Source organism: Pseudomyrmex gracilis, unplaced genomic scaffold, assembly GCF_002006095.1.
Source record: "Pseudomyrmex gracilis isolate BER0280 unplaced genomic scaffold, ASM200609v1 scaffold_40, whole genome shotgun sequence".
NCBI lineage: Eukaryota > Metazoa > Arthropoda > Insecta > Hymenoptera > Formicidae > Pseudomyrmex > Pseudomyrmex gracilis.
Window position 1 is genome coordinate 72,314 of NW_018020624.1, and position 22,988 is coordinate 95,301.

General features: G+C 33.6%; 1 protein-coding gene across 3 annotated transcripts in view; it reads left to right on the forward strand.

Moving 5' to 3' along the window:
- LOC109852940 (glutamate receptor ionotropic, NMDA 2B) overlaps positions 1–22,988 on the forward strand; it is a 72,341-nt gene extending 49,353 nt beyond the window's left edge. The window contains exons 4-15 of one of the 3 annotated variants that reach the window (XM_020424579.1): positions 2,166–2,395; positions 11,938–12,085; positions 13,001–13,184; positions 13,459–13,568; positions 14,277–14,389; positions 15,094–15,378; positions 16,200–16,381; positions 16,549–16,784; positions 17,299–17,492; positions 19,695–19,811; positions 20,994–21,095; positions 21,788–22,988. In XM_020424579.1, the coding sequence (XP_020280168.1) occupies positions 2,166–2,395; positions 11,938–12,085; positions 13,001–13,184; positions 13,459–13,568; positions 14,277–14,389; positions 15,094–15,378; positions 16,200–16,381; positions 16,549–16,784; positions 17,299–17,492; positions 19,695–19,811; positions 20,994–21,095; positions 21,788–21,845 (1,959 nt within the window). In that variant the 3' untranslated portion in view covers positions 21,846–22,988. Of the gene's footprint in view, positions 1–2,165; positions 2,396–11,937; positions 12,086–13,000; positions 13,185–13,458; positions 13,599–14,276; positions 14,390–15,093; positions 15,379–16,199; positions 16,382–16,548; positions 16,785–17,298; positions 17,493–19,694; positions 19,812–20,993; positions 21,096–21,787 lie in introns of all 3 variants that reach the window. The other 2 variants (XM_020424581.1, XM_020424580.1) reach the window with 2 other exon arrangements.

A 22,988-nucleotide genomic window follows, 5' to 3' on the forward strand; every position in this document is an offset into this window, starting at 1 on the left:
ACGCGCGCGCTACATGAAACGACGGAAATGAATACGGAGAATATTGCCAGTGTAAATAGATTGGTCTAGTTAGAATCCTTGTTCACATTCCCATAAAATTATTGTTTTAATAGAGTAGTTTTGAATGTAAGGAATAAATCAATTCGCGTTCGAATGCACTCGATTAAACATGCACTAGAATCAATGAATAATCGATAAAGTATAGTAGAAACAGATAGAAGTAGAAACAGATATGAAGTATAGTAAAACACTTTGTGATAGAATTTTAAATTGGACATTGTATCTGTACCGAAGTTTTTCAAAATAAATATCGTACAATGGAAGTTTTTAAATACAGAAAATTAAAGTTAAAAGTAGTTTGTAAAATAAAGATCTGGAATGCACGTTAAAATATTTTTACGATATAATAGATGTGAAATAAAATTAAATTTGTAAAAATATGTATTCTAAAAGTAATTTTATATATAAGAAGATTATATATTATTATTTAATAGAATACATTATAATACTTCTACTTTCATCAATTTATGGCAACAAACAATCTTGCGAAATAATGTTTGTTTTTCGTTTTCTAAATATTTATAATATGTAAATATATTATCGATTCTCGATAATGTACATAATACGAGAGTAAGAATTTACATTGTCTTTCAGAGAATTAGTAGATAATTTTCACAAGTTTTTGTTTATATCACAAGAATTCGTCTTTAATTATCAGAAATCAATACTGTCGATGTATGTTACGGTGAAATTTTATCTCTCTATTAGAGACAACAGCCGTGAAAATATTATTTATTTTAGGAGCTATGATATATTTCTGATTTTAATTACATATTTAAAAAATTCTTTTCCTCTAATAAAATAAATTACTTTTTAAATATATCACGTTGGAAAAAATTTTTATTGTTTTTCAGAAAACTACGATATTTATAATTTAACAAAAAATATGATATAACACAACACATATACGTAGTATAAAAGCTTCATTAATGTTTATTTTTTTTACAATTAAAATTAAAAGTATGAAATTTAATATCAGAAACAAAAATCACACAAAGCTTTCCTTCATCTGTTTTATTTCTCTTTTTGATTTCTTATTATCAATACTTCGCATATTCACAATTACTGAAAATCGATATAGTTTAATGTTCGACGAAGCTTTCAGGAAATGCGCGAGAGATCCGAAAAACAGGCATAAGTGCACTTTCAATGCTGCCGACGTATCTTTCTGTCGCGACTGTCACGTATTTTCTCTCATATATCCGTGGTCGACCGTAAGTTTTAACGTGCAGAAACGTCCGCGTATGTGCAAATGGTTTTAATTGCCGGCATAAATTATGCCTGCGCCATTTCCATATTTCGTTAGCCCGTCCACTACTAAATTGCTGCGTGCAGCTTTAATGACATTCTTAATATACAAAATGAATATCAAATTGACATTACATTTGACGTAAATTACGGCGAGTTTTTGTCTAACACATTTGTATTTTATTTTTTTAAGATATTTTTCAGAAAATATATTTTATAACGTAATTAAAGGGTAGGTTTATATCGTACCTCTATTGCTGTTCTATTTCTGTTCTCTTCTATACTCTATTCTACACACTTCTTTTTTATAGCAACAAATTAACTGAAGTTTTTTATGCTATTATTACAATAGTGAATCTAAGAAGGTAGCCATCGGCGTTGATGAATGTATCATAAAATGTTCTTCGACGTTGAGTAATGGAGCTCTATTAGTAATGGAGCCTTACCAAGTAGAATTTTGTCTGAATGGGAAGTAAATTGCACGCGCCCGATTGCGAGAAACGATACGCGTCGGAGAAGCAGTTGAGGTATATAATGAATTTTAGTTGCGACTAACTCTTCTTTCGCACTAGTTTGTCACCGAGAGATTCACAGAGACATAACTGCTAAAAAACTTTATTTATAATTCTATTTTTGTTCCACGTTATATTTTCTTTGTCGGTGCTTTCTTCTCTAGGAACAATTACGCACGTAATCATATGCTAAAAGAGAAGCAAGATTCAATACTGTACACAAGATTTAAAACAATACTGTACACACATTCACATTAATAAGACGGCATTAATTATGTAAAAAGTTATAAAAAGAAGATTTATGAAATAAAATTACACCACATACGTCTTTTTGCTTGTTGATAGATCGGCGTCTGGAAGTCTTGGGAAAAGGAAGGTTTGGACATCAAGGACATTGTTTGGCCGGGCAATACTCATACGCCTCCGCAAGGAGTGCCGGAAAAGTTTTATCTTAAAATAACTTTTCTAGAAGAACCACCCTATATCAATCTTGCACCGCCCGATCCTGTGACCGGAAAATGTCTCGTCGATCGCGGTGTACACTGTCGAGTGGCCAAGGATTCCGATATGGCTGAGTAAGTAAAAGGAATTAGATTCTTTCGTCAAAAAAATACATATATATGAATATTCGTTTTTTTCGCTAATGTCTTATATTGGTGGTATATATGTTCGCGAATGTGTGTGTTTAGACATTTGAGATTCTCTAAATTAAATAATCATATGTGATATAATCACATCACAATACTTTTCTACAGTTACTGAGATTTTGAACCATTTTTATTAATATAATTACTTTTCTTTGTTTGCGCTCATTTCATTGCATTGTCACATTGCCAAGCAATTGTATTTAAAGTTGAAATATAGCTTTTTAAGTGTTTACACATGTGAAACGCCGCGACTGCAAGAGAGAGAGAGAGAGAGAGAGAGAGAGAGAGAGCGTAATTTGATCACGAGAAAATATTTAAAAAGAACGTTCGACCATTGACAAGTAATTATTATTTATTACCGGTCTGCAGCACGCGTGAAATACTTTATTTATATTTTTAACTCGTTTTTTTTCCATAAAATAACAATGCAATATTAAAATTTACATAATTATGCAAATGCATAAAGTTGTTTACAAATTATTTATTGGAGATTTGTCTTCCATCAAGTGATAATTAAAATATAATTTTAATACATGCATTAATCATATTAACTACGACACGCAAATACGTATCAATGTTTTTTACACATGCCAAATGTATTACTATTGTACGACGCGGTAACGTCTGAATACTCTGATTCGTAGAGAAATCTACTTACCAAATTTCGACAAACGCAACGTTGCTTTTAAGCAAAGACTAAATATTACGCTTGAACGTCACGGTACGCGACACACTTATTGTACGTGTTTACAAGAGAGTGCTGGCATGACAAACGTGTCGCTTCTACAAGGCAAGAGCAAGTTGGAAAGAGCTTCGCGCACGTTCAATCCAAAATTAAAGGGCCGGCCTTTGAAAGCATTGGACGAGCGAGGTTGGGCTAACTCTCTCGCGCTTTACAAGAGCGAGGAGTTGACATTTATAACGTAATGACATTTATCATGTGGTAAATGAGTCCATTGAGAAGCACTTTGCGGTACACCTTTGTCAATGAACTCTTTAGGATCACGTGTACTTTCTCAGAATTTTGACGTATCTAACGAAATGTTTGTGTAGATAGATATGTAAGAAAACAATTATATATATATATATATATATATATACACTGTTAAACAAAATATTTCATTACTATGAGTGCGTGCAAATTATTATTTTATTATTACGCATTTGTAACAACGAAATACATTGTTCAACAGTTTTACACGATGCTATTTTTATCAATTAGTTGTGTCGACCTTCACGTGAAACGCGTTACATTGTTGAAATTTATCGAGCATGTTCTCGACGTCGTTATCCAATTTGGAGTATCATCGATATCGTTTGGGGTTGCAGCTTCCAGCGCAGACGTTTTCTGCATATAACAGTATTTATTTACGTAAAATGGGGTCAGGTAATATACGTTAAAAACTCTTTCCAGCTTGTATTCCTGTTATGGTTTAGTGCATGCGACAGCTGTTGCAAGCCTCGTTTTCAGTGTAAACTCGAGTGTCCACGCAAAAATCTATTTCCGTATAAAAACAATACAACACTTTACTGAAAACAACGCGAGGCAAAGTGGCTCCACTCTACAGAGTTTGTTTTTTTTTTCTTAGCAAGAAAATATCGAACTAACAACTCATTATACTTAGACGTTAAAGGAAAAACAAACTGTTTGTCAGCATCACAAATGACGATATATTTATCCGAGCGATTTTAGCAAATTGCACGTCTTGATTTGAGCATATTTTTTATTTTCAAATATTTTTCAGCGATATATATGTTTGATTTTTTCTAAATTACTCGCAATTTCATCAAGTTGAATTCTAAAGTGCGTGGAATCGCGATGTTTTTCTCGGAATGTTAATCAAGTATTATTTGGGTGAGAAACTTGAATACAAAGCAAAATCACGAAACGCGCGAGAGCGGGAAAAAGTTAACGATCTAACGCGTATTTGTTTTTGACGATTGCGAGATTCCGAATCCTTTATCTTGAAAAGAGCTTCTCCGACGAAGTTTCCCAGAGGCATCAGCGAGATAATAGCTGTGTAGAAGTAATTGAAACTCTACCCCCTCTCCCTCAAGAGAAACGCAACTCGCGTAAACGAGCGTTACAGGAAATTACTACGGAGAAGAGTACAAAAGTAGTGAAGTCGATTTTCTGCCTCAATTGTCGATGTCACAATAGTTGTCAGTCGCCTATTTAAAAGAATTTTGAAGGAAATGTATAATATGAGAAAGTCGGCAAATTAATAGTTACATGCAACATGGAACTATATATAACACATTTATGTTTAAACTGAGACGTTATATTTTACTTGAACTTACTTTACAGTATGAATAAATCTTTATAAAATTTGTTAATTTTAAAACTTTTTTGCGCATATTGCGCTTATAATGTTTTTGCTTACTTTTTATACCTTATTACAAAATATAAATCATATTAATAATTTGACAATTCAACATTAAGATTAAATTTCTATCTTGAAAGAAATTAAACTTTTTTTTTTTATATAAAATGATAAATGAATTACAGACTGGTTTGTTATAATTATTTGTCATAACTAATTCTAATTTAATTGACGAACGGCTGCATTACTAAAGTAGGACACGCGCCTTTGTCCGCTTCGATAAACAGCAAAAAGGAATTAACGTACAGCGCGTTTCCTTCAAGCAAGAGTATTTCGAGAAACATGTAATTGAAAATTCTGTGGCAAGTCGCAACGCAACTCTGCTCTGAAAACTGTCAACCTGAAAATGACGTTATTTTCTTTTTGAATAAATTTTCTCTCTCTCTCTCCCTCTTTCTCTCTCTCTCACACTCTCTTTTGCCTTAGAATTGACTAATTATTAGAACTGTGTGATATCAAAAGCTCAAATACAAGTGTATCAAATGATTACGTTAAACGTAATTTCCTTAGTTATTATAAATATGCAAATTATTTCTCATCCATGAAATATAACAACACGTGTATTAAAGTTTCTTTATTTCAGAACAGAATTGAATTTACACATAGATATTTCACTAAGTAACGTTTTCCATTTTAATCTGATAAATTGTGCTAATGAACATCGTTGCGAGACATAGCTGCGCGTGCACGAGGGATGCATATCTAAGTACATAAAGTGCTAAAAATATTAAACCATTAGTAGGAAATGCACATTGCATTATCTTTTTACGTATAGCGAGAGGCAACTAATTGCTGCTGATGAGAAATAAAAATTGCGTTCCATCAGTCGGAACGCGAAGAGAACGGGGCTAATTTCTTGATTGCTAATTGTGCGCAGCTTGTAAAGAGTAGCACGTTACTCTCCTTTAACGAATCAGAGTAGTAGCGTTCTAAGGAACTAGAGAACGTATTGCACGGTGCGGAGTAATTGGCAATAAATTACGCCAGGAGCGTAACGCTTCGCCGATGATGTAACGTCGGCACGAATATCAATTTGTCCATGTTATGTTTTTAATTTTTCCTCGACCGGGAGATCACATTCTCATCCAATTAAGCAAGTGCCTTGAAGCGAGTGACGAGATAATAAATGCTGTTTCATCGCGGTTGTTCTTGGCAGAGAAAAATGTGTGTCTGCCTGAAGATTTAATTGGCTTATTGGAATTTTTTATACCTAAAAGTTTTTCTTTTCACTCTCTGTGCAACATATATATCTATACGTATTATTATTAAAAGAGTATTAATAGTATTTTTCTTTTTTCATCGGGCATAAGTTGTTAAAAACTTGTAAGAAGTTTTGTCAATTCTCTTGGTTTGGTTGCTTATTTTGTTTTTCGTCGTTTCTCTCGTCCGTTGTTGCAATAATCAATCATAGACTTTTCACACTGACTTTATAGACCACGAATTTGTAATGTGTAACAGAAACTTACAAACGTCTCGTGTATTAATATGCAAATCTCGTTTAAATTAACCGGGGGTGTCCTTTATCGGTGGAAAGCGGCTGAGGCATCTGCAAATGGCAAAGACCGAGCTCTTATCTTGAACACAGAAGAGAATGTAAACGTGGAACATGGGGGTCGTTCTTGCAGAATGCAAATCTTCTTAGCTTGGAACGCTACGATCAGAAACTGGAGGAATTATATTAATGGATGAGAAATCAAATTTACTCCAGGAAATCTGATCTCAATATTCATTACGCGAGTTATAAACGCATATACACAGATCAAAGTTATTTTTACACACATTTGTCACCGCAACTTCGTATTTGTATGAACGTTTTTATTACTTTTGCGTGTTACAAGTGCGCTTGTAACACGAAAAAGTTACATGTTATAGGAAACATTCTGTAGGATATATAACGCGTATATACTTCGAATATCTCTTTTTGTTTTCTTCTCATAAATAAACTTAATGAGTTCTGTAACGCAGTTCTGTTTCTACGCAATATATGTAGAACTAAAATAGCTAGATTGATTGAATTCGGAAAAAGGAGGAAACATACCTAATTAATGAGCTATCATAAGCAACGATTCAATATTCCGCAAACCAACGAGAGTCTTCGTACTGATGGAATGCACGTACAGAAACTGTACAGTAATACGAACAGAGATTAAAATAACTCTTATAAACTTTCTGTAATGCAATTATCTTGTAATAATGATACAAGTACAACTTCAACGGAATGTTAATGTTCGTAGGTAAGTGTAAATAGATGTACTCTAATTGCATTAATATTGCATTCGAAACAGTATTGTGTTTCTAGCTTTCATTACGTGTGTATACTTACACACATATCAGATACCTCGTTAGTTTGTAACTGAGTCGTGTTCTCTCACTTTGGCTAATGACGTTTCCGGAGAGAAACAGTATGGAAACGCGAATCGATAACGAGATAACACGTAAGACGTTAGCGAGCAGAAAGCGGAAATTTGCAACGACATTAATATCCTTAAGCAATTACTGTCTCATGCTAATTTAACAAATATTAGGAAGTTCACGCAAACGTGTTAAGAAACCGAATGTCTGAACAAAAGAGCTAGATGGTGCGCAAGCGGCGTATCGATAAGAAGCAGCGTGGAGAACACTTGTGTGTGTAATGCTTTTCGAAGATAACGACCTCTCTTTGTAGTTAAACTACCCTTTGTAATTCAACTTTCTATTTCCCGTGTACAAAGGAAAAATTTGCTTTTCTTAAAGTTAACACGCTTGACAAAGACCGTTGAAAAAATGCAATGAATTACAAAACGCATAGCTAAGGAAATGTAAAATAATTTTCTTGAGAATCAATTAGTTTCATATATTGGAACTTATAATCATTGAGTGTGAAATTATCAATTAAAATATTCTCATTATAATTTTTAAATTATGGATAAAGAACGTGTACACACAAGATAGGATTTTTATGAATAATAACATATTTTTCACGGAGAGAGGGAACGGATTTCTTAAAATAAAAAGAGTTAATCGTGAAAACGTGTATCCTTCGTGGCAATAGTAACCGCTTAATCTTTCGGAAACGATTTATTTGTCAGGCGCCAAGCGACCACAATATGTTACGCAAAGAGCCACCGTTCATTTTTCATGTTTCTGATAAGTGGCAGAATGGATCTGCGCGATAACTGGCTGTTCGTCGTGACAAATCACTGTCGTTAGGTTGATCCACAATAGAGATTTAAAGTGCATTTCTGCGGCATTTATGGCCATACATTGATAGCTAACGAGCATCAGAAACAACATCCGAGAGTCGCTCGTTTTTTTTTCGCATTGCGAAAAGAATTTTCAAATAGTCACGAAAGTCCTGGCATGTTTTGTTTCTCTGAAAATGTCAACGTCAGAGTTCTCGTGCCGATTGATATTACTTCTGTTCTGTAAAATTCGCGAATAAAATGGAACGTCGTTTTACAAAACACACACGTTTTAACATATTTTACTCGATTGCAGTAGTAGTAGCGTGGTATTGTCAGACAAACCGTGTCCATGACTTTGAGTGCTCTCCATTATTGTCAAGTGGCAAGAGGAGTTTCATATGTCATCTGCCTGAAGAATGAAAGTCGAGAATATGCGTTTGTTTTTGCGGTCGAGTAGCTCGGGTTTTTTACACGCATAATTTGAAATTTATCGAAAAATCGATTGTATTATTGTGCAAAAATATATTAACTTTAAGTATGCTCTAATTACTTTCAAAAACAACTTTGAAAAAGCGGAAAAAACAATTTTTTATATTTTTTGTATTTTTCTTATTCAACATATTTATTACATAAATTAACGGTCGTATATTTTCATTAAAATCGCTGATCAAAACAATAGGAAAGTTTAGACGAATAGCTTTATTGATTTTGGCTGTAGAAAGTCGTAAACAGTTCAGACAGTAGAACCTTTATCACGCCCCAGCATGCATTACGTGCGTATAAATATGAACGCGAGCTTCAATATAATGTTTGTTTTAAAATAATAAAAGCAATCAATAATAAAAGTTAAATCTATCAAGTATATAAAAAAATATAATTTATATACACTACTAAATATAATTTATACTTATCTAAACAATATATAACTATATATTATTGCATAAACACAATTACATATATACATATATCAACGTTTATTGAAGATAATAAATTAATAAATAAAATGTTGAAGATAATACATTTGCGTTCAAATAGTAAAATATACAATTTAATTTATAAAAACAGAACTCTGGTTAAGAATATTATAAATAACAGAGTTTTCACACAAGCACTAAGCATAACATCTAGTATAAAATTATATTTATTTTACATATAAACAATTGTTTAAAAAAAAAGAAAAAAAAATGCGTATTGTGTTACATTAGAAATTGTGGCAAAGTTTCTTTAAGAATATTGGCTTCGGAAGATAACATCAAAGTCTCTTTTCCTGACGCATATACGCGCATATTGCACGATTACAACCGAGGAGTCGAAAGCATTACGAGCGTGAACTTCTCCCTTTTAATGCGACCGTACATTTTTCTCAGTAGCAACAGAAGGCGCGCGTTTAAAAGTGTGAGCGTCTTTTACGTGATCGTACCATTGCGAGAAGCAATAAATGTCACTATGGGACTCTTTATAGCAGTGTCTTTGCCATGATACTTTTCTGGGTATCGTTGCCAGAGTTGACCTACGAATATGTATTCGATTTTATCACCGCCAATTCCGGACATGCGTTTCCATCGGGACCTTTCTGCTTAGTCACGAAATATATATGCCTTCTCTATTTACTTTATTATCTCGTGCAACATCGTCTTTATGTTTCTTTTCCCCCTTGAAAAATAATTTTGTTTATGACAAAAAGGTCGCGCTTTATTGCACAATTGATTGATACGAGTAGATAGAGTAAAGTTACGCTCAGACATACCCGTTCTCTTACGTCATATTCAACTAATTCTTTCTAACAACTAACTTTTGTATAATAATGTTATATTTGATATATATCTATGAAAAAACAAACCTACGTATACATATTACAAATTATTTATGTACGTATGCGTTGTAGCAAAATATGTTATTTTTGATTTTTTTTAAAACTTTGGGACTATAATATAAAAAAGAAGCACTCACTGACACAAAATACCGAATTTCGTCACAAATATTGAAATCCGATATTTTTCATATCGCGTACATATCAACGCGTCAATAAAAAATTGTGTAATCGATATCACAAGCAATAAAAGAATCTACCGAATGTGTGCCGGTATTGATAAAAAGATATTTTTCAGTTTTTTTTTCTTTTCAAAAAATAGTTTACTCGCGTTTTTATCGATAACATAACATCAGCAGTTGACATCATTATAGTTTTATAATCAATAACAATAAAAATATATAGTATTGCAAATTTGTTAATAACTAAAACTGTATAGAATATTTTTGTGTAAACTTTTTGCAAATAACGTGTACATTTTCTTTTTTTAAATGTTAATAAAAAATTTTAATAAAACGCATATTTTTTTATGTATACACAACACATGTATAAATATATATATGTATATATATATATATATATATATATATATATATATATATATATATATATATATATATATATATATATATATATATATATATATATATAATATATGTTAAAGTAGATTAGAGTATACTAGATAGATGCTGTGAAAAAGAGAGAAGAAACAAAAGTTAAATTCATTTTACTTCCGACCATCAAGCTAAATGAAGCTTGTTATCTTTAAATTGAAGCTTCGCGCCGGCCAAACTTTTAATCGGCTATTATAGAGATAATGTTACATTTGTTCGACAGCAAATAAAATACGTTAGAACAATTGTTCGTTGAAACAACTATTATTTGTTATTGCCAATTGAAACAATTTAATATTGAGAAATATATGTATATCCTGCTAACAGACATTTTATACATTATATAATATTTAAGTACTCAATAAGTATATTTAATTTTCATATTTTATTAATATTATATATGAATTTTATATACTTGAAATTTGTTTTTATGTAACAATAACACAAACTTAAGAAATTATTAAAGTATAAAAAGTCTTTCACTACTTTAGATGAATTTCGAATTTAGTGTAAAATATTTCGTTCTACAGAAGTCACTGCAAACCATTTAGCCTTAATGTACTTGTCCTTCGTCTCTTATTTTTACATTCTTTGTACTATGGCTTAATAACATTGCGCTCTTTTTGTAACATTAATTATGATTTAGACTTTGTACACAAAAGAATTTAATGTTACTTTCAAAGCAAATCTTGTTAGCTGTGCATGTCAGATGTATGAAAGGACTTCATTTCGAGAAGAGCGATTTCTTCCAAAGAACGTCTAACAATGGCTGTCAGTTCTTGGCACGACGACATTTGGCTCGAATGGTGCGGGTCGCCAGTCTCGCGGTAGATTTAATTGCACCTTGCTTATATATCGGGGAAAAAATAAAAAGAGCTGACCGCGCAGGATCGCGCAGAAGAAACGAAATGCAAAAATTCTCGAGGTAGAAAATCAGGACACTGAAATGGAAAACTTTGCCAAGATATCTCATTAGTGCATTAGTCTAACTTTAGGAATGTTTTGCTTCTTCAAGAATATGACGCCACAGCTGTGGCTTTGCTGAATATATTATTTTATGTTTTAAAGTAGGAATGTGGTCTAGAATTGAAAGAAGAATTTCTTTCATCGTGAGTCTTGCACCATGAAAATTTTTAGATAAGAGCAGCGCGATATTACGTTAAAAAATGAGCTCTTCTCTACGTTATTTTTAGCAAATTAATTACATAGTAATTTTAGGTCACAGTATATTAATGTTGATTTACACAACGTCTTCATTATCATATTTATTTTTTCACGTATCTATTTTTTTTTTACATCTCTCTCTCTCTCTTTAAAATAATTTATCTTGCATCTTCTAAAGCGCAACACAAAGTTACATAATACGTATATAAACTTCGTATTCGACAGCAAATATTCCTCGCGATTTCAATAATCTTTTATTTGTTTACGAGTATACACACAAGCGGATATCGCGGATGTGAATTCTCCAATTTACGAACAACTCGGTTTGTTGCAGATTGGATATTGCATCGGCACTGAAGAATGAAAGCTTTTATCAGTGCTGTAGCGGATTTTGTATCGATCTGCTGCAGAAGTTTTCGGAGGAAATCGGCTTCACTTACGAGCTCGTGAGGGTGGAGGATGGCAAGTGGGGTACTTTAGAGGTAAGTCCAACACATGAAATTCATGAAAGGCGATGTTTACTTACGTCGCGCGGAAGACGAATGTGTCTTGTAAATGCAACGGGAGGAAAATTCTCGCGTAACATTTGCCGCATCTACTACGCGATCGCGATTGTCTTTTTCTTTTGAACAGTTAAAATTTTTATTTCTCCGCATGTTTTCTGGCAGGCAACTGTATTGCGCCAGCAAAACCTGACGCTCAGACATGAGCAATTGTTTCACACAAGTTTTCATATTTGATAAATTTGTTGACTATAAAAAAAAAATATATCCGAATGAGATAAAAGTGAGAGTGAAAAAAATAGTAAAAGAGCTCTCTACTACCGGGGGGTAAGCTTATCGATTTGAAGGGAATCTCTGTATCTATAATATAAAATTCGAATCATGTGACGATAATAGCTTTCCACAAGATCTTTTCGTTGACCCAAGTACTGATGACTATTATTGTGGAAATGCACGCATGAATACGCATTCAACACGTTTAATTTCCGCTGCACAAAAGTTGTTTCCGACTATATAGACGTATGTCCACGCTTGAGTGACAATGGCCTAAAAACGGATAATTTTCCGCTTATCGCTCGCTCTAATCGCGTCATCGCATCATCGCTCTGGACGTTTATCTCTCCGAGACATAATAAAATTACAATCATTAACATCGCAATTTGAAAAATACCATTCAAAATTACTTTTATTTTTATTTAGTGCATCATAAACTTATTTTTTTACACAGAAATTACAGTCTGCAGAGAGAGAGAGAGAGAGAGAGAGAGAGAGAGGAGGGAAAGAGAAGAGATGTTATATATAAAATTTAGATTTTTTGATGAAATTTAAAAAATAATAAAATCCTCTGCGTTTGACTTATTTATTATTAACAAATGGTGCGGTTATTGTGCGTAGAATGGAAAATGGAACGGTCTTATAGCTGATCTGGTCAACCGGAAGACCGACATGGTGATGACCTCTTTAATGATCAATTCGGAAAGGGAAGCGGTGGTTGATTTTACTATTCCTTACATGGAAACTGGTATAGCCATTGTTGTAGCAAAAAGAACAGGAATAATTTCACCCACCGCGTTTCTAGGTGAGAAAATACATTATATAGATTACACACCAAAATATCGTTAGTGTATTTTCGGATTACTAATAATGTATTGCAATAAAATAATATCACGTTATTTTATTTTTCTCTTGCATTAATAATAATGAACTTACATTTACTAGAGTGAATACATGCATAAAATATTGACATATATTGTTTATAAAAGCAAATATATTGTGTCACGGAAAAATACACAATAGACGTTCACTGTTGAAGTAAAATAAGCCATTATAACATTTAATGATGCAATTTACAGAACCGTTTGACACTGCATCGTGGATGCTGGTGGGTATTGTCGCTATACATGCAGCGACAGTAATGATACTGTTTTTTGAGTGGGCATCACCTTCCGGTTTCGACATGAAGGTAAACCCTTCAGGCGCTGCGCAAAACCTGGTATCTTTTATTTCGCTTTTTATGAACTATATATGTTTTCTACTTTACTGCACCTTTACCTTTTTAATGCACAGTTATGGTATCTCATAATCTCTTTAAATTATGTATGAGATAGCTTAATGTTAATGCATGCTTCAACATGTATCATAAAAGATAAAGAGGAAAACAATATGTGTTTTGTAGAATATGTAATTCCATTTTTATCTTATATTTGCAGTTATTGCTTGTAAATAATCAAAATGTATACACGAACTGTAATTACTAAAAGATTTTGTAAACATTTGTTTTTGAAATTTTATTTATCATTCATGTAGATTGTTACAATTTATCATACTTTCTCTTTAGCATTATGATTATTTGTTGCACGCAATTTACATATAATTCTCATTTTCGAAACGTGTACTTTTTATTTGAACTATTTATTCTGTTCACAAACGACGTTATTTAAATTGAAACAAATAAATGTTTTTCCACAACTACTCGTATATTATTTTAAAGTTAAATTTTTTTTTAGTAGAAAAGCAACAAGACGCATATAATGATATTTTTTTAATGTAATTTTTCAAAATCTGTTTGCACATAAGTAGTTTGAAGATTTGCTCATGCTGGTGTACCTTTGAAATATATCTTTTGTTGGGATAATGCGACGTCTATTTCAAGTGTATTTTATTTCTGCAGAAAAATCCATCAACGAACCACCGGTTTTCCTTTTGCCGCACGTACTGGCTGGTCTGGGCCGTATTATTTCAGGCTGCCGTCCATATCGATTCTCCCAGAGGATTTACAGCCAGGTCAGTGAAAAGGATCCCTTTACCAAGGGACGTCGCTTCACCGACGAATTTTAATTACCGAGCTGAGATAGAACTCGACAAATTAGTTTTCCGCCTCTTCACCTACTCATCCGAGATCGGTCGGCGTGCATAAATGTGGGGAAAATGTTCTTGAGCAAACATCCGCGCTCGCCCGACAACCGTTTTAAAATGTAAATTACTCCGACTGCTTATGAATCGTCCATCGCAATTTACATTTATCTGACATATCCAAGTTATGCACTTTGGTGACATGCGTTTCGAATGTAAATTTGTATTTGTGTAAATCACTTAAACGAACTCAATTCGTTAAAAGTAACACAAGTTGGATTTGTTTACATTTGCATACAATGTTTTGCGCGGAGTGTTTTGAATTCACATCAGGATTTTATTTCACAAAGTTGTTATTCATAAATTTCACAATATGATCGTCACGCGCAACATGTTTGTTATAATATAAAGGAGGATTCGGTCTCATAAGCGAATTGATCGTCCTTGTGATCGTCCACACTGGAAAACTCGGTTTCCTGACGATTGCAAAAAATCATTAGATAATCAAATTATCGTATGCGTTTTGTGTTAATCATATGAGGAACTCGTATGTTAATCCGATTTACTCGAACGTACGATCGAAATATGTTTTTTGATTATTTTGCTAATGAAAACTCGATACGATATCTACGTAGATTTATGACGAACGTCTGGGCATTATTCGCCGTGGTGTTCCTCGCCATTTACACTGCCAATCTGGCTGCCTTTATGATCACGCGGGAAGAGTTTCACGAGTTCACCGGTGTGGACGATCACAGACTCGCTAAACCGTTTTCGCACAAGCCCATGTTCAAATTCGGCACTATACCGTGGAGTCACACGGACAGCACATTAGCAAAATACTTCAAGGAGATGCACTCTTACATGAGGGCCTTTAACAAGAGCAGCGTGGCGGAAGGTATCGAAGCTGTCATCACTGGGTGAGTAACCGAGCATCTTCTTTAATTTATTGATTTCTTTTCCGGAAGATTATTTAGAATTATTAGCGCGCAGATTTAATGTGTAATGAATTTTTTAAAGTAAAACAAAATTCTTCTTTAGTTTTTTATTGTGAGTGAGCAAAACTATTTCCACTAGATAACGTAATGAAAATTTAGTAAAAATAGATATAATAGAAACTTGTCTATCTTCGCAAAATAAGATATTTTATAATTTAATGTCGCAGTATTATAATATATATATAAAAAAAATAACGAAGTTTTGTAACATTAATTTTGTTTCAAAAAACCTAATTAAGGAGATTCTAAAGTGAATCGCGTATTTTTGTAGCGACTGAGTCGACTTTTGAGGTGTCAGTTCGTAGTAATATTTGCTTAATATAAAAAGTTGTGCAGTTTATACGTAGAAAACAAACTGCATCCCGAACTGCGGGATAACATAAAGAATAATATAGAGTTCTCATAAATTAGTTTAGAAGTTTAGTGTAAATGAATAGAGTGTGTTGAAAGTATACAGGATCGCTTTCGTAAATATTACAGCGCACTATTCATTTACACTAAACTTGGAAATGCATTTCTAAGAGCTCCTTATTGTTCTTTACGTTGTTCCGAGATACAGTTTATTTTCTGCGTATAAATTGCATCACTTTTTTTATTTAAACAAATATTACTACAAAATAACGGCCAAAAGCCGCAAATTCGATCAGTCAAAACAGGACTTTAGGATTTTCTTAATGTCGATTGAAATATCTTTCACGGAAAAAAACCGAAATATAAGAGTAATCTTATTATAACTTCTGCAGAGAAATGGATGCCTTCATTTATGACGGCACGGTTCTGGATTATTTGGTCGCGCAAGACGAGGATTGTCGATTGCTAACGGTCGGGTCATGGTACGCTATGACCGGCTACGGTCTCGCGTTCTCCAGAAACTCAAAGTACCTACAAATGTTCAACAAACGGCTATTGGATTATAGAGATAACGGTACTTTTTTTAATGTTCCGCAAGTTTATTTAAAAGTCGTGAAAAATATATTTCCGCGTATGAAGTTGAAAGTTTTTTACAACGCTTACATTATATGGATCCATGAATTTTATTTGATGGATCCATTATATTCGTATTTCTCTACGTCGTTTCATCATTCTTTTTAGGAGATCTCGAGCGATTGAGAAGATATTGGATGACCGGAACGTGTAAACCCGGGAAAGAAGTACAAAAGAGTAGCGATCCACTCGCATTGGAACAGTTCTTGAGCGCGTTTCTTTTGTTGATGATGGGTATTCTCCTGGCGGCAGTCTTCCTACTTCTGGAACATGTATACTTTAAATATATCAGGCAGCACCTGGCAAAAAGCGACGACGGTGGCACGTGCGCTATTTTCAGCCTGGTAAGCGCGGATTTTAATATCGCGAGAATCTCGTTGTAATTTCCTACGCTATCTCTGGAACTGGGTCATTCTTATCTTTATTATTAAGGCCATGTACAAAGTACGACGGATTTTTAAATATTAACAATATACTTCTTCATCAAGAAACTGAAATCAAATCATTTTTCGATAACAACAAAGAGCGTGTACTTTTATATAAACAAAGCTTTACTTATTATGTAAGTAAAAAGTATTGTAAAAAAAAAAAAAACATAAATTATAGCAGTGTGCTTTTGAAGTGATTTAGAGAACAAAAAAGATCATAAGATATGACTGTAAAACGTGAAAGTATTTTTCGAAATTATTTACAAGCATTGTGAAAAGTTTAAATGCACACTTTTATTTTGCTGTTATCAAAAGTAATTATAAATTGTTCGCTTATATGATCAAATTTTACGCATATAAGAAATAAGAATGCATCGAAAAAGAAACTTGCGGATAATAAAAACACGCACGAAATATTTTTAATTTAAAGAGCGTGGGGAAGTCCTTGACCTTTCGTGGCGCAGTGTATGAGGCACAGGATATCCTGAGGCACCACAGATGCAAGGACCCAATCTGCGACACCCGCTTGTGGAAGGTCAAGTATGAGCTCGACATGGCCAAGATCAGGATACGGCAGCTAGAGAAGGATCTCGAAGCTCACGGAATAAAGCCGACTCAAACCAAGTACGTTCCATCTTTGTCCTAATACCGTCTAATTCCGTATTAAGCTAGGAAAGTACTCGACTGCGCCGGGTATTTGCAATGCGATCGAGCAAGGAGCCGACTTGATCAGACCGAATCGCACGGTTTATACAAAGACAGAGGATTGTCCTCTGATCAGCCGCGCTATTCGATTAGCTTCGTGCTCGATCGCTTAATATCCGATGAGGCGTCGTTCCCTCTTGAGCCAATTCCGTTTTAATCGAGTCTGAGTTTATTCCGTTTTATTGAAAAAGACAGAATTCGCGCAAATTTCGAAGCAATTTATTCTCTAAATTTGCGTCGAATATCCTTGCGACGGATTGGGGTGTTTTCCGATATAATTTAATCTTTTAATGTCGGATTTCGCTAAAATTAAAACGTGATAAAATAAATGTGCGTTATTACGTAAAAAATGTTGCTCTTATCTCGAGCATACACACACTATGCAATTGAAAGTATAGTGAATTAATAATGCACATATGTAATGTAATTGCAATACTTCGTTATCGAATTTCAATACAATAACAGTTAAATTAATTTCTCTATTAAATTTAATTTTAAGTTTTGTTTATAAAAGTTTAGTAATACGACAAACTTTTGCACTTTATAACAAAATGAAATTTCTATCAAAACGATATAAAATGATAACAGTCATTAGAAATAACATAAAAGAAAAATACATTTTTTAAATAGCTACATATTAACTTTTATAAATCTATTTATATATATGTGTTAACAATCAACAATAATCATAACATCGCAATCAACATTAAAAGATTAATTGATCTATTATTTATAGAGCACAAATATTATGAATTATGGGAAAAAACGACATTAGAAAAACCGCCGGAATTATGCATTCTATTATTTCTTTCTGGATTATGCTTTCCAAATGATATTATCCGCAGAGTGCTGTCGCTTGTGTTTCATCCTCGAAATTGGAAGCTTTTGTTCTAGAAAGCTTTCTTTTGAGTCTCTTCACTCTTTTTACCCTTCTCTACGTTCTTCCTCCGGAAGTTACTTTGCAAAGCGGAAGTGGATCCGTAATAAAAGTCTACGCATGCAGTTGCACATTTATTCTACACCTGTTTTTTGTAATTTTTAAACTTATGCTCGGTTTTCTACGCAAATCTCCGCGATAAAATTTAATCACTGCGACAATCATTGTCACGATAACATCAAAACTGTACGTTCCGAGGGACGCGAATATGATTCGCAGACCGAGCTTAAGTAATAACCTACTTTCTAAAGTCACTTTGAATCTTGCTCGCATAGGTACAGCATGCACCTGCCTTCTAATCTATAGAATCTGTGTGCGTTTTCGACGGGGAGTTTAATGTGTATCGACATATTTTAGTGTTTTTTAGCATTTCATATGAATTATATCACGCTTAAATATGTGTATCTTTTTCCAGACAAAATCTTTTTTTGAAATTTGATTAAACCGTACTATTAATTATATATATATATATAATAATCTAATATTAAATAATAATATGTTTGCATATACATATATATACACTAATAGTATATAAAACTATTATCGTTATTAAAAAAAACGGGAATTATTTAATTTAAAAAATATTATATAACATATTTATATAATATAAAACTGATTTTATGTATTTTATTATATGTATTATTATATATTTTTACATAACAAATATTAATCCAATAAAACAGTTTTTATTAGAATACAACTTTTAATGTTATTATATGATCTTTTACGCACGCACACACACTGCAAAACAAAATCTATTCTCTGTAACAAAGGAGAAGTATGTAACATAAGAAAGATATTACATAAAGATCCTGGTATGAGAACGCACATCTTGTTACAGTTCAATATTTATTTTCGATAATATGTACATACATCGTGTATATATTTACGCTTACGTACGTATGTTAATAACGTATCGATTATTAGCACACGCACTTAATTTCTTCTCTATTGTCCGTCTGTGGCATCACATGCTCACTGCATAGATAATTGGGAAATGTTCGGATTTTTCTCGTGACAAATGAATCTGTCAGTATGTCGCGTTAAATGAAAGAAAGAGTGTTATATGTGTCGCCTCGGGCGAACTGGGGAAGGGGGTTTATATCTGGGCCATGTTAAGCGATAATTGGTGGTTCGACGGTGAGAAGGAAGCCTGGCACATATCCACGTCGGCTTTTTTAAAGGAGGAAAACCGGAAGTCTCGGCTGGTGGCAAAGATGCTTCCAAAGCTCGGACCGCCATTCACAACCGGAACCATTGGCGGTGGAAGTTCCGCATCCGCTACCGCCATACTTCGATTCGTAAGTCCGCAACGCCAACTCACACGTAAGAATGTTCAGTGACGTAGGAACTATCGTCAAAAAATATAATTCTTCTTTGATATTCTTGACAAAATAAGTCTTTGATATATTTTCACATTTTTAACATATATATTTAGAATTTTCAAAAAAAACTTTCTTACGATTGACAACATACGCACATTTGACACAGATACACAAAACTATTCTTCAATATATGTTGTTTCTATCGCTACTTCTTGCTATCATGCCTATGAGCTGTTATTTTTTCAACCGATCAGAAACTTCTCTCTTGTGGGATATATATCGCGTTGCCAAACCAATGCATTGCTTTTTCGAGGGGTACTTTTTAACATAAAGTATAAGGCACACTCTGAAACTTTACATAATTACATGTACGCAATTTACTACCGTTCCTACGTCACTCTATAATCGGTGTAGAAAAAACACTCTATTTTATCATTGACACTTTGACACGAATCGCGTGATTCTCCGCGAGGCTCTTGTTTTATTTCGCAAACTTGCGTGTGACTTTTGTTTCTCTTTCTTCCTTTTCCTTCTGAATTCAATAATAAAGAATAAAAGGAAACGTGGGAAAAAAACAAAAGAAACGCAATCGCGCAGATCGATGAAGGGTCAGACTTCGCCTAGAGAGACCAATTAGGAAGAATAACAAGGGACTAGTAGATTTACAAACTAGTAGAAAATAGCTGCTTTGCTTTTGTAGATCAGTAGATCGTTTGCACATATAAGAGTTATAAGCATTAAATATCTGTCGTTTCGCACACACTTTCGTATCGTTCGTTCTTATTATCACGGATTTTTTTTTATTTTAAATGGAATGCTCGAGAGCATGGCATGTGCGAGTTTATGGAAGGAAATCGCTGGGCAATCTAGGCGCGTCGTCGCCTACGGTGCACATCATAGATAATTACCTGCGGTGGCTTGTGGTAGCGAATAATCGATTAATTACCTATGATGATGACGACGACAGCGAGACGACGATGTGACGCGCGGAGAAAATTAATTCTCGAGATGTGGGAATATTGAGAAGGGGTCGTGAGAGACGATAAGTGAGAAAGACAGAGACGGAGAGCATGATCGAATATTTACTTTACGTGTAGGAGACAACTTTCGCGACATTACGATGGCGATGACATAATTTTCGATCTTTTATATATTCAGGTACATTGATGCTGTCGAGGTCGCTCGTCCGAGAGATATGAGCAGGAATCACGTGGTCAGCAATGAATACGCCGAAACGTTTTTACCCACAGAGATTTACAGGTGAGAATAAAGAACGCGGTATTGAGAGAACAAACAACTTTTTTAAATTTGTAACTTGAGTATAAAGTAGTTTAAAGAGATAAAATTAAAAACTGGTGAAATAGACCTTCCAGCTAAGAAACCAAGATTGAGGTGGCTTAAATAAAATCAAATTGAATCCAAAACGGAGATCAGAGGAACGTTTCGATCTTTATTTTTTAAATCATCATCAGCCTCACTGGACGGAACAAAAACGTTCCTCTGATCTCCGTTTTGGATTCAATTTGATTTTATTTAAGCCACCTCAACCTTGGTTTCTTAGCTGGAAGGTCTATTTCACCATTTTGAATTATATTACGGCTGTTTTTTTGTTCTTAAAATTAAAAAAATTTTTACATACTTTTGTTAATATCATATTATATTATATATAATCATAGATTATTTATTTATACCTATATGTACAATTTTTTCTGAAAACAAAGAAAGCACATGTTTGCATGTAATATGTAATTAATTTTATATGCGCAATTTCCATATGTTACTTTAACGTGAAGATTGTAAGTACAAAGATTTCGCTTTATTTAAAGTTATTTTGCGTCATAGGTACGTGTTGCCTTCTTATCGTTAGTCTTCTATCACGCGATCGTTTGCTATATCTCTCTCGGAAATGTCTCGAATTAGTTCAAAAGCGTTTTTACTACGTTTTTTTCTAGAATCCCGGATGAGGACACAACTAGGACGGAAATTGCCGAAATGGAAACAGTTCTGTGATCGTAAAAGGATCGGCTTCAGTCGCCCAGTCGTGCAACGCCGGAAGCGGAAGCGCCCTGGGACGTACTGACTGGCCCCTTGAAGACTCCAGTAAAACAACGCGAAATTTAGAAATTCGCGTCTCCTGTTGCTCCTGCCTCAAACAACGAGCCCCATCTACGTCAACCTCTCGTTCGGCTGATTTGCTGATATCGATCTTTGGAGAGTGTCGTAGCGTGCGCGCGACTGCATTACGGCGACAGAAAAAAAAGAAACATCCGTATGATCTGTCAACGATCGAGAGTCAAGAAACTGCGACTCGAAGATGTTTCTGATACAAGAGAAAGTGCATTTGTTTTGAAAATGTGTGTCACACTCCCGAGAAATGTATGTTTTATGTCCTTTGGATTATAAGTGATACTCGAAAAAGAAGTTATCTCTTGTATTCGCATATTGATTACTGTGAAGAAAAACTGTTTTTTCAAAACCCACCGCAAGAACTGTTAAATCTACATAATGCTCGAGAAGACACTCATTAGCGTACCAAATCTCTTTGAATTTGATTTTTAACGCATAATCGACGATCAGATATCGTGTCATGTCGATACCGAAGCGTACACACTTCGTGTAGTTAAGCAAAAGAAAAAAATTTTTTTCGAAATTTCAACCTGTGCCTAACATTGTCTGTGCAGTGTGCGGCGATGAATTGATTTTGCCAAAAAAAAGAGAATTATCTTTTTTTCTCACAATGGAAACAATTTGTTGTCGCGTACTGTATATGGCTCGCAATTATAGATCCTGGAGTAATAATCGATTAGGTGTCTTGAAGTATGATTGATGCCCTAATTCAATAAAAGCAAATTAAAAGTTAAAATCTTTTTGGAATACTTCGAGATACGATTATCTCATCGAGGCAATTTTCATTAAATTTTTTTTTTCTGCCAAAGTTTCATGCATTATCATAATTACAAATCGATCATTAGTAGAAAAAACATTTCTAAGAAAATGAAAAATAAGTATTATATTCTATACGGGTATTTTTAAATGGAATTTCCGCAAAAGCAACCACGTGCAATTAGGGCATTGCACATCCATGAGAAACTTTTTTTTATTTATTTTACTCAGATTTTTCTTAACACTTTACATGTTTTTACATTTCTGTTT